Source organism: Tubulanus polymorphus, chromosome 11 (assembly GCF_964204645.1).
Source record: "Tubulanus polymorphus chromosome 11, tnTubPoly1.2, whole genome shotgun sequence".
Taxonomy (NCBI): Eukaryota; Metazoa; Nemertea; class Palaeonemertea; order Tubulaniformes; family Tubulanidae; genus Tubulanus; species Tubulanus polymorphus.
The window spans coordinates 11234244-11247457 of NC_134035.1; the positions used below are offsets into that span (position 1 = coordinate 11234244).

At 37.5% G+C, this 13214-nt stretch overlaps 1 protein-coding gene across 1 annotated transcript; it reads left to right on the plus strand.

Annotated features, from left to right (window-relative positions):
• Nucleotides 1-46: 46 nt before the first annotated feature.
• Nucleotides 47-13081, plus strand: LOC141912777 (RUN domain-containing protein 1-like). Its single transcript, XM_074804171.1, has 16 exons — nucleotides 47-238; nucleotides 439-770; nucleotides 1130-1277; nucleotides 1966-2058; nucleotides 2805-2912; nucleotides 3232-3384; nucleotides 3466-3556; nucleotides 3833-3909; nucleotides 4451-4543; nucleotides 5124-5263; nucleotides 5668-5782; nucleotides 6464-6574; nucleotides 7144-7353; nucleotides 7726-7823; nucleotides 7919-8134; nucleotides 8626-13081. Exons 2-15 carry the CDS (start codon nucleotides 601-603, stop codon nucleotides 8118-8120), a joined length of 1809 nt encoding a protein of 602 aa, XP_074660272.1. The 5' UTR covers nucleotides 47-238; nucleotides 439-600; the 3' UTR covers nucleotides 8121-8134; nucleotides 8626-13081.
• Nucleotides 13082-13214: the final 133 nt, after the last annotated feature.

Consider the following 13214-nt stretch of genomic DNA (forward strand, 5'->3'; position numbering starts at 1 on the left):
GGTTCCTATTGCATACCCGGATGCAGGAAGCTGTAGTAGTACTGAACCAGATCAACAGTGATCAACAGTATGTCACTAAATTTCAGCCTCTGCTATACGAAATTGTGAAAGGACGCGGTCAACTACCGATTAAAGACACCAGGCAGGCCGGTCTCCAGATATCCACTCAACTATTACTGCTGAACTGGCCAAGACAAGAACTACCCCGGCCTGGAAATTGAGAAAAACGAAACCTATGGTGAATATAGAGATATAGCTGATTACCAGTGTATTATTAATCGGACTGTAGGCCTATGTGGATTAGTCTGTCATTAATGATAGCAGTGGTTTTTTAGTCAATGGCTGACACTAGTACTCTATTTAAAGCCCTTTGACGTATTGATTGCTAACACCTATTTTTTTATAGATATTTTTCTATCTATCTCTGTTTTAATTTAGGGTCTTTAAAAGCTATAACTGGTGTTCAACAGCTTAGCCGTATTCGATTAGCTAGTCGCGCTGAAATGCGATTTTACTTGATTTGAGATTATTGCCGATACGCAGCCGCACAATTAGACCAGTGATAGATACGTATTTGAACTGTCATCCGTCTCTGTTAATATGGAACCGCATATAGAACGAAGAGATCGTTACAGTACAGCTGTAACCGATGACGATGACGTCGGCCGCAATGGATTCGACTACGACAACGAAACAGAGAGATATCCGGTAGAAAGATGGACGCCGCTCGGTGCTGCCTCACTTTCATCACTCAGTATCGACGAATTACAGTGAGTATTAATTACCAGACGAGTTTGTGGTGTTTCACAATGTTTGACTGAATAACGAGACAACCAGTACTATATAGGTTAAATATTTATTTAATGCACAAGCTTTCGCTACTAATGTATAGAAGCTTCATCAGGTGAATAAGTATAAATGTATAGAAGCTTCAACAGGTGAATAAGTATAAGTGTAATTGGAATATTCATTCTCACATCATTCTCCTCCTTCGCAGACATGACTCCCACGTATATAACATTAGTTTAATTACAAGGGGACCGCTGTCCTGAAAAACCTGGAAGACTCCGGTAATCAGAAAAATTTCGTAGATACTACATGATGTACATTTAATCGATATATATTTCAGTCGTACGGAAGAAGATAACGATCAGTTGAGACAATTAGAGGAGGAACAAGAACAACTGAACTCGTCTCTGCTCGCGTTGACCACTCATTTCGCTCAGGTACAATTTCGATTGAAACAGATCATCGACGCTAATCCCGAATCAAAAGAGGTAAGCATTCGATATAAACATTACAACAAAATTGACCAAATCTTATCAAGAGTAATTGATCATTTCTGTCTTTATATCCTGAAACGTGCTGCACAGTCATGGCTTAGGCCAGTCTTACACCAACTTGATTGTATAGTCAATCTTACAACAACTAAAGACCAATCTTAAGATTTAAGACCACTTTTGGACTTAAGTCTTGACTGTGCAACTTGGCCCTTAAGCCTGCTGCGCAGTTATAGCTCCAATTTAAGACCAGTCTAACTTCTATAGCCAATCTAACAACTTGACACCAGTCTTGATATTTAAGACCACTTTGGGATATAAGTCACAACTTGACTGTTCCGCAGTCGTAGCTTTGATTTAAGACCACTCTAACACCATCTATAAGTTTTATAGCCAATCGTAGTTAATTAAGACCAGTTCTTTGGTTTGAGACCACTTACGGACTGAAGTTACAACCGTGCTTGGGTCCAGTTTCAATAAAAACATTTTATTTTAAGACGGTTTAGTTTGTTGAATTGTTTGAGTTTGAAGTGAATAATCATTTTCAAGGACCTTGAATCTTCTCTTATCACGAAAAATCATTTGAAAACTCCTTACTCAATGATGACCCTGACAAATTTGTCCAGAGAATACTTATAAAGTTGTATCTTAACCAATGAATCTTTTGTTTTGCGTCGGCGAACAGGATTTACTGAAGGAGTTAGAGGAATTTGCGTTTCGCGGCATTCCTGACGTTCGCGGTTGTCACATACAAGACGCGAATTTACTCGAACCATTGGTAGGTTCTTCCGAATGCCCTGACAATAATACTCTCGTTAAGGTCAGTCTTTATCCGATGAATCTCTGCTTGTTGTGACGTCGTACTAGTAGTTATTATAGTCGCATGTGTTCATATTCCGGTGTAGGTATAAGTAGTAGTCTAGTTGGTAAGCGACCGCATGAACTATTGATATGCATGTCTCAGATATTCTTGGTTTCGATCGGTTTTCGTCTACAAATTTTAGTTCCAATTTTGACGAGTTTCAAGCATTTCAAGCGAGTCAAAAGCATAATACTTCATGCATAGATTCGTATTGTTGGCAGCAAGTTTTGTCACCATCAATGTGAAAAATGCTAAAAATAATTTGTCAAAACTTCTGACCCTTCTCCGTTCTCGGAATCTTTACTTGTCGAGGATTACTGATCAGATATTTACTGGTATTATATACATACAAGCTGTTCTACATAGACACCTGGTGTTGTTTTAGGCTTCATGTATTTATCAATCTGTAGCCTACACCCTAGAACTATCCCCTGGCCTCCGACATTTGCCATTGTGGTTGTGTGAAATCTTGATTTAAGATCACTTTTTCAGGGCTGCCAATGGTCCCTGAAAAATTATTTCATGTCCCTAATTATGTCATCTTAAATGATATTGGGAATAAATCCATCACCCTGAAACAGTCTTTTTTCCCTTAGAATGAGTCATTTATTTGTTCTGAATTTATCTATCATTTTAAATGACATCACGAACTTGTCTTACAGAGTGAATTAGAACATCAGACTAAGATAAACGACCAAAGACGTAAACAACTGGAGCTTATCGAGCAGTTGAAAGCTCAGCTGTCCGATCTGGAGACCTACGCTTATGAGGTGAATATTGAAAATCTCGAAATCTTTGTTTTCTTGGCAAAAAAATTAAAATCAGGGAAATTTGTTGGAATAGTTAAATAGCGTGCATCATCAAAGTTTCTATGTCCTACGTATTTGATTGGGTTAATTGATTAGATTCAAGTCAGGGAGGATAATGTACATGTCAGGGAAAATCAGGGGAAAGCAAATTATATTTAGACTAGTGGCCACCCTGCCTAGTTGATCCTGGATTTTAGAGAGGCAACATGTGGAAATTGTCTTACTATTGCTTACTATCGCTGCACACTCCAACGTGATTTGTTATCTATTTGAATTTCAGACTGGATTCGATCAGTTGCCGACCTGTAAAGTTATGGAAAAACAGAAAGTGGTCATCGATCAGCTGAAAAATAAACTAGATTTGGATCTCGATAATTTCGATCGGCTTTCAACGGAGGAATTGAGACAAGTCGTTGACAATGCCATCGGGCAGGTACCTATTGCTGTAATTCGTATATCGGTACTAGGAACACGTTTTGAAATATGCTCGATATGAATTGTTGTTTACGTGTAGATTGTGAATCCGGCCAAAGTGAAAGAGAAACTGGTCGATCAACTGAAAACACAGATCGTTGATTTAGAGAGATTTATAGATTTCCTTCAAGGTAAAAACTGCAATATATACTATAAATCCTATATGAGTTTATATTTGATTATTCATTCCGGGTGGCGCCACTCTTACCCGGGTGGAAAAGTCAGGAAATTGTTTTCTTTAAAACTACTAAAAATCAGGGAAGAGGCGCGGAAATTTGTTGAGATTGTTAAATCGTGTATAATATGTTTTCATAAATTCCCTGAACTTTTATTTCATGCCGTTCTCAACTACTAGAAAGTTGTTCGTATTGTGGAAATGTTTTGAATTTGTTTTAAATTTTTTTTAGGTGAAGCCGGAATAACGGTTCCGGTTCCGGGAGCAGCTCAGCGCCGCTGTACGTGCGACTGTCCGGTTCATAAACGGGTTCGTTCTTCATGTCTACATCTCATATTATTATATCATTTTATACGTTGTGAATGTTTTTCTACCTATAAATCCATAAGTTTTCGAATTCCGCGATCAATAAGAAACAATATGCAGTAGACTCCGCTCGAGGTCGATCTTTTTGAGCTATGGGAAAATATGTCTTACTCTCAAGTGATACTTGAGTCAGATATGGGAAGGGTAGCAACAAATATCCGATCTGGTCAGATCCAGAGGCAGCCCCAGCCTAAAATACTGTATGGTTTGTTTGAATAGAAACTTGACCTTATTGCTACATCAAAGTTTGACTGATTGGACTTACTAAGATTACTAAGTACTCGAACTGATTAGCGGTAATGTTTTTGCTCAATTGAGGTTCATTTTGAGCGGAGTCTGTTGTATTTAAACACTGTTTGACATTCGTTTAAACGACCTTTCGCTTTAATGCTTCGTGTTTATATACTACTGGTATGTTTATATATATATATATATATTCGACCGGCTTTGAAACCCGTACCTCTCTCATCCATGCTTTGTTTAGAACAATATGTCCGCTGGTAATAATGGTTGCGGTTGTGATGCGTCCTCCAATTCCCGCGGTCCGCGGTTTACTGCACGTAGAGATGAACACAAGGTGAGAGCTGTTCTTTTCATCTTTGTTTGTGTACATACCCGGTATATACAATTCATAATCGAACAAGGTTGAAGAAGGCATTGTTTTCGACTTGGTGAGCTTGGGTTTTTTACACCTTGAAAAAGATAAAGACTCCATCTAATTTGGATTAGTCTTAATCTGGATTTTCATCTAATCCAGACATCTACAGTTCTGTTAAACATTATATGTATTGATATGTGGAATGGGAGCCAGCCTTCTTGATGCCATATTTCCATTAAAGTACTCTCCTTGCCACCTCCAGTTAAGAGCAATCGGGTTGTTGGCCTGGTCTCTTCTTTCTCAAATGTTTCTTCTCACCAGGGAGAGATGACTGATACACAGTTACATGTATGTGTATAGACTAGGGGTAATAATACCAATATATCGATATAATATCAATAGTCAATGTTCATATTGTGGATATTGAAAAATTAGTAAGTTGTTATCTAGTTTATCTTATATTGTTCCATCGGTTACAAATGATCGGAATTATGTGGGTACCTTCAAACCAAATATGTTCTATTCTATACATGTATTTGTACGACTGATTTGATTACAGAAAGTGCGTGATCGTACGATGTCGATAGTAAGGCGAGCCCTCGCTGTACTGCAGATATTCGCCATCAGTCAGTTCGGCTGCGCTGGACAAGATTTCCAGAAGAATTTGATGAAACGTACGACTAAAGGCAATCATTACGGGTAGGTGATGGCTTATACATGCTAGGCTGTGTTCGTTCCTTGATGAACCCACGCTTGTTAACCCATTGTCGACAAGATTTGTGCTCGGTGATTATCATGATGAAACCTGATGAAACGGGCGAGGTTTAACTTTTGATTTCATCAATACATCTTAATGAATCATAATCGATGTATTAGTGATTTAATTTCTCGTGAAATATTTAGCCCTGATACGCATAGAAGCATGGCCTTAATACTAACAATCATACATGTTTATTGAATTTGTTTAAAGTCAGGTGAGAGCTCTGGCATCAGATCAAATAGTTTTTGTGGATTTTGATTTTAACTAACCCCATAGAATACCCTCTCTGGTACGGTACCCCATATATCCTCATTCTATCATTTGATTGTTTCTAATTGAATAGAGATTTATTGGCACGTCTTGAACTGGCAATCGACAAAGTGCTCGAAACTGTGAAATCTGAAAAAGAGGAAAGTATTTATCAAGACAGCGATTATACAAGTGATTCGGATGTCGAGGTAAATAAATCATCAAATCATTACATGTTTTCAAAAGAATTTCAGAGTAAACTAATGTAAAGAACAACCTCGTCTGATAGCGAGAATTACGTTACTGATATCTACGGAAATCTAATACATTTCACCTAAATGAATAATGGTACAGCGGAACCTTGTTTATCAGATCAGGGAAATGTAACTTCCCTAATCGGATGTAATTCATCCCCTGTTTAACTAATTTTGTACTGGAATATGACAAACGGTCGTTATCAGAATAGATTCGCTGGAGCCCTGAAATTCGTTCAAGCAAGGATGTTCCACTATAGTTCTATTATGAATTGAACTATAGTGGAACATCCTTGCTTGAACGAATTTCAGGGCTCCAGCGAATCTATTCTGATAGAAAGATGGCTGCATTTGTATAAAAAAACTTTATGTCCATCTCCGAATCAGTTTCTCCTTTCTAGCAAATTTGTCTTGTTGCTGGGCGATGTTGTTGAGAACTGTATGTCTTTGAAATGATTTCCGACATTTTGACCTCCCTAAATTCAATGGAGGATTTGATTTCATGTCATGACTGTTGTAGATCGTGGCAGCCATCTTTATTTCCATGTCCTACAGCGTAGAATGAAATCGCTTCCGCATTTTAATCTCGTAGTCAATATTTTTACAAGTGAAACATTTTCTATCGCTTGATTCTAGGGTTCGACAGCAGCTGCGACTACAGTGAAATTCAATCACGAGATGACTCAAGTTGTACGCAGGGATTTAGCGCCGGCTTTACGCGATTTGATGCAACATGGCTTAATGGAGGTAATCATAGTTAGCTGCAACATCATCTTTTTCCCTCCGGTTCAGTACGAGTTATGGAAGTTTTCCATTTCATTATTTGTTTGTCCATGGCTGTGTAAATTATAAGTCACATTATATGATCTTGTTGTCATTCTTACAAACAGCTCCTCCACAAATCTTGATTTACCAGTAATTGATGCGATTTTGATTTGGTTACCCTTGTTTACTGATGCATCTAATTTCACCTGTATTATTAACTCCTGCTGACTGAGATATATTTCATCTCTCAAATGGAAAAATCTAGAAATAAAATCAGGGAAAACTCGGGAATTTGACAAATTTTACGAAAAACCTGGAAAACTTAGCGAGTTTCTGTAATGCTTTGTACCAAGCGTTTCTTTTCAGCACGTGTTTCATCGAAAAATGAATGAATTGTAATATTTCAAACCTAGAAAGTGGCCACCCTGCTTCAGTAATCAAAACATTTCAATTATTTACTGGTGTATCGTTCACTACCCTGCCCAACAGTGCATGAATCCTGAATCCATCAACCTGTTACCATTATGATTTTGTTGCTGTCTTATTCGCAGGTTGGTCAGAGTACGAGTTTGGTACCATGGGGCTGTATACCGTCACGTTCGGCGAGTCGAGCCAGTCAGAAAATGATGCACGCGTGGGATTTATTGATGAAGTACTACGAGATGAAACACGGTCGCGAATATAACGAGTCGCCGGCGAGGAAACTGTCGCAGTCGTTCGATTTGGATATCGTCGGCGGTAAAGCAATAACAGCTAAACAGGTAGGCACCCTGTATACAACTGACTAAGACTACTATTTCAAAGTAGCTCTACTAAAGAGTAGTTTCTAACTAAGAATATATATTTGCTTATAAACCACAGAGTTAATGGTTTACCGAGATTAACCTGAAGAGTCTACTGTAATTGGGTTATATAAGTGATGCAGATACATATCCTTGAAATATGAAATTTTCTCTTTTATAATTCCTTGAAAACTCCTTATATCCAAGAATTACTGATCTGTAAGGGGGACCATGTACGCCACTTATGATTACCCAAGTCTATGATTTTGCGTTAATCAAATTGATAAATACCGACTAGACCTGGATGAAACGTATAGATTTCTACGTTCTTACGATTGTATGATTTTGTAGACATTACTCGGCGCTCTGGATACGGTTCTATCCTCACACGACCCGTTGAAACGAAGCGAAGACGCCAAATTCAAAGCTTTCGTCTGTCTTGGACTAAAGTAAGTAGTCTGGCCTCGGGGAGATTTTCGATCCGCGCGAAATATTTTCATATATTGCGAAATGTTTTCAAATATATCGCTGTGATATTTTTCAGCGAACGTAAACTAAGTACGTGGTTACGTTTGGTATTGCGTAACACGACGATGGTCGACTATTATTATCAGCCGTGGAGTTACACGGCGAAAACCGGCTTCGAAGACGCGGCGAAATCGTTGAGTCGTCTGAACGGTCTCGATTTTCATCTGTCCGTCGATCTGGCCGTGAAGCCGTTCACGAATATCAAAGACGCTTTTTGATGACAGAACAACAGGTAAAAATCTATGATCATTTTATAGATAATAGATAAAAGCCGTGACCACACTGAGGCGATTTGGCCGGGGCCAAATTAGCACGGATCAGGCCCGAGCTAATGGCCCATGTCTGATTAGAGTCACTCACCTGACATTAAACAATGCATGAACAAAGGAAAGTGAGTCATTACCGGAACCAGTTGCAATTCACACGCGATCATTTAACCTGTACTAACATTTTTAAGTACAGACAGTCTGTTGGCTTGTACCGGGTCACCTGTAACCATATTAAAACATAAATTTATTAATAACCATATTACAGTCAAACTCATTTGAGTCATCTTAGCTGGGATGATCATTATGTTAATGACTAATGACGACTTACTCTTAGTAAATTTATATTTTAATGTGACAATTTATCCGATGTTGACTGAACTGAGATTGACTATACCGGTATTTATATATGAATTACACCTGTGAACGATTCCGAAATACCTGCTTTTATTTTCAGGATAAAGCGAATGTGAAGTTGTAAATACAGTTGATGTTTGTTTTACTCGACCCTGGTGATATCTTATTACGTATAAACGATGAGGAACTGGTAAATTAAACGATCTCGCTAGAAAGCGCGCGCACGAAAGAATATTCTTCGTTCGTTACGAAGAGCCGATTTCCCAGTACGCGTCTGCAGACCAGTTGTATTTTAAGATACCGTACCTGAATATACTGATCGGCTATATTGTCTACGGTGAACCCATAGTTCGCTTATCTTTAATTTAAAATCTACACTATCATTCAGAGATCGATTTTAACTGAACTGCAGTAAACCTCGCCTGACTCGGACGAACTGGGACCGCGGCAGATTAGCCTGAGGTCAGCGAAGTCGGCGTTAAGGATTGGAAATACGTTAGGATGTCACAAAGATGATTTCGTTTTTATCCGAGATAGTGATAAGTTTCAGTTAGCCGTGTCTGAGGAGGGCGATGTTTACCGTATAAAAGTGATGATAGAATAGGTTTATGTAGATTGGGAAGGGTATAGCTATGCTTTGCTTGCTGTAACTGGAGACATCAGCATTGCCGGTTCCTCGTTGAATAAATTAAAATCCTTAGTTTGGCAGTTGTGTAGGAATGAAGAACGACATTGTGCAATACACATGTAATAATAACGACGCATGTGCTGACAGGTTCATGTATTGACATGTACCAATCAATGACATGTGCATGTATACGTATGTACATTATAGTTATACGCATGTTTGAATACTCGTTACTGTTTGTTTGTAAAGTTTATTGTAGAAATGTTATACACCACGAATAATATATTATATGTATATTATATACGAATATGAATGAATGTCACAGAATTAAGAAGGGCATGCTCTTTGAAATTTCGACACCTTATGCAGACAGGGTATACCGGTAAAGCTATAGTTAGATACATCGCAATAAATATGCACGGTTAAACATGGTTAAATTTGGTTTGCAATAAGCAGCAGCTGCTTATTACAAACCAAATTACAACTTTTTTTTTCTTTTCAAATTAAGCACTTGAACACCCCCCCCCCCCATTTTCATCCCTAGATCTGTCCCTGTCTGCGGATGTCGAAATAAGTTGTGATCGCAAAGTTCGGTTGAGATATTCAATTTTTTCAAACTTTCAGTCTTAAGGATAACTTTTAGCTTTGTAGTCGTAGATAATCGGTCAGTATTTTAACGTGTGTCTTCGGTTCAGCTTTAATCATTACCTGTCGTATCAGGACCTAAACTTAAGTATTCCATTATTACTTTAATGAAAAAGTTTCATTCCACGAAGAAAGGGAACAACAAACGTTCATCGCTTTCAAGTCATATCGCTGAACGTATTACTTTATTAATCGCCCTTATTTGGGGAATATTTTAGCTTTAATGATAATTCGTTTGAAGGTTACAACTCACTGCCACGAATAAATGTAGATGAACAAGCGACTTTATTTATAACACAGGATCTCTGGTTCTGAAGTTGCGAGTCAGTTCTTCATTCTCAATTATTTAATTATAGACCAAGAGAACCATTCTCAATTCTAGACAAGAACTTTAAACCTGTATCTGATATGTGTTTTTTACTGCCTAAATCATTTTTTGTGATGAAAACAGCTGAATTTCTTTAGTACCGCTCGATCGATTGATTGATCACCCATTTCCACGGTTCTGGGTTAGAATATTTCCACTGTTTTTGCTCGGTGATATTTTAACCCAGAATCGTGAAACCGGGTCAAGATTGGACGCGGAAGAAGTGGTTTTACTCTTTACCTCTAATACACTTTTGTTATTGATAATTTATAGTCTATAGGTCGCTTTATGTTAATTAGCACTCGTCATATGTATCTGTTTGACTAAGTCTGACTCTTATCAGTAAGTTGAATAACTATTCCTTCTGTGGAAGATGTTCCGATCAAACTTTCTCACACATTCCTAGGACGCCTTAAATGTCTATGTATAATTTCCGCTCATTTGAATGGTAATTATGGAGCGTTTTACAACTTATTCGGCGGCTGACTAGAAAATTATCCGGTTTCCGAGATCTATTCACGATCTAGAATTCCGATGTTACTGATATTGAAAATCATTCCGCGATAAACGTTTGTGTATCGTCGTCCCGGAGATAGATATCTGATGGGAGCATTTTTTTTTTGAAGCCATCAGGCATTTACTAAAGGTGCATGAATGAATACGAGCTTCGATGATTACCTGTGTTCGTAATTACGTATTGATTATTGATTATTGTGTGAATTTTATTGTGTGAATGTCTTCGTCAGTTATTGATATTGTCCGTTGAACTTTAAATAAATCAAAGAGTTGAGGTGCAGTACTTAAAACGGCCAGAGCGATTAAAGTGGAAAGTTGTTTGTGTGTGTATCGGGTTCGAGACTGTTTAGCCCTTAGAATGCAAGCCTAAATACAATAATACAAACTATATACAATTATAGCCGCGATCACACGGAGATGATTTGGCCTGAGTCAAACTGACGAGAGTCAAATTTGGCCTGTGTTTGATAAGAACGCGTGTTCACATGTAAATCACATATTCGTTACTGCAGTGCTATTGAAACGATGCTCTGGCAAGCGAGGTGAGTTACCTCCACAACCAGTAAACATTTGCATCAAATAATTAGACAAATTTTAGCACGGGCCTGGTCTGACGCATTTTGTTGGGCCGAATTCAGCCCCTGTCAACCACGCATGGACCATTTGGCACTGGTGTGAAAGATTGGCCTGAGCCTAATATGGCTACAACCTTCATGTGATCACAACTTGTGTATGAATTGTGGACTGTATAGAGTATTGGTTGTAGGCTCCTGTAGACATGATGTAAGCAGTTCTCATTCAATTTAAAACCGGCTTAACTTAGCCTAATATGGCTACAACCTTCATGTGATCACAACTTGTGTATGAATTGTGGAGGAATTACGCAGAAATCTGTTCTGAGCAGCGTACGATAAATTCCAGTTTGAATCCAGATGAGACGAAGGCTCGGATGAAACCGATGCAGATTAAAGAAGTTTTACTCGTATAATTGAGTGTGATACCGTGGAGACTGTGAAAAAAAAAATAGTTGTCGAATTTATATTCTGTTAACGTTGTATTTCTCTTTGCTTGTGTAAGAGCACTTTCAATTCAATGCACTGTAATTAATATATATGTAAACCTTGTAGATATATCTATATTTATCAATCAATCGCATGATTTTAATGCTGTTTCATTTGACCAAAAAAATGTTCATCCATTCATAAGAATATTGCTTTTGCTGCAAAAAGTTTTGCCGTTTTGCAGGATTAAAATGGTGATATACGTAGTTCTGTGGCTTATCAAACACGGCCGGTTTCATAGTGGGTGTGATAGTTTTATATATGAGTTATAAGCAAGTATAGCATTGGGGTATGACCACGGTAAAATGAATGTTCACTAAGATTATATTATCACAATGCGAAACAGTGTAAAATGTTTCCTAGGGATTTGCTCGACTCCAGAACTCTATTGCAATACGTATCTCTTGAACAGGATCCAGTTCCACAGTTGCGAGTTAAATATGAGTTAAAATCAGTTCATTTTCAATGAGTTAAACTCATAAGTCAATTCTTTTCTAACAACTGTGGAGCTGGATTGTATCTATGAAACTGGTTGAAAGCTAATCGCGTATTCATAATGATTGTTTGTACCAAATGAAAAAAAATCGCTGTAAATGATGGACTTTTCAGCCTTCTTCTTGTTCATGCTACAAATATTTTTACCCTTTGAAGGTTGAACATAGATATGTGTTATTCAGTTACCGGTTTTGGTGTCCCCCTCGCGCGCACGACTCGGGTTATTTGAAATTGCACAGTTGGCTCCAATTATTTCGTTGCACATTATTTGATAGAATTATTTATTTATTTATTGATTTGCTATTTAGTTATTAACTACAAAAGTAAACAGTCTGGTGTAGATATTTGTGTAGGCAGGCATACGCGGATTTATTTTCAAAAGATCTGATTATGACTATTGATAAATGGTCTTTTGTTTTTTCTTTTAATTTTCGTTTTTAAAATCTTTACTTTATTCTTACTGAGAGCGACACCTTTTTCTGTTCTTTTCATCGAAATCTAATTTCACTATTATCGAAGTTTACGTCCGACGCAGACGCGTTCTCTTCATTTTATAAAAACGTATTCCGAATTTTCTTTATTAATCAACTACATATATACACTACTAGAAATTAGGAGCCAGTCTTCGTATATTTATTGTAAAATATATTTACTGTATGGAAAGGACGAGATGATTATATATATATATATATATATATTGTTTTAGGTTGACAGAAGATGGAAATAATTTCGCAATGATGATAAATTATTGAACGATGTATTTAAAGTCAAGTCAGACACGCATTACATTCGATTGAAAGCTTTTGTTGTATTATTATGTAATGTTATCCTAGTCAATAAAGTATCCAGTATATTTTTGAAGTTAAAAATGGTTTCATATTGTTATTTTTTTGTGGAGTTGCGTTTTGCCATGGTGCCCACAGGTTTTAGAAAATGAGAATATGTTTCGAGGCCCTGGTAAAGCTACAGATATTTTG

What these genes read in the sequence shown, in the direction of transcription:
- LOC141912777 (XM_074804171.1), top strand. Translation starts at nt 601, where the DNA reads ATGGAACCGCATATAGAACGAAGAGATCGTTACAGTACAGCTGTAACC. An exon ending in TGGAGACCTACGCTTATGAG is followed by an intron (nt 2,913 to 3,231) that starts GTGAATATTGAA and finishes TTTGAATTTCAG; the next exon opens with ACTGGATTCGATCAGTTGCC. An exon ending in ATTTATAGATTTCCTTCAAG is followed by an intron (nt 3,557 to 3,832) that starts GTAAAAACTGCA and finishes AATTTTTTTTAG; the next exon opens with GTGAAGCCGGAATAACGGTT.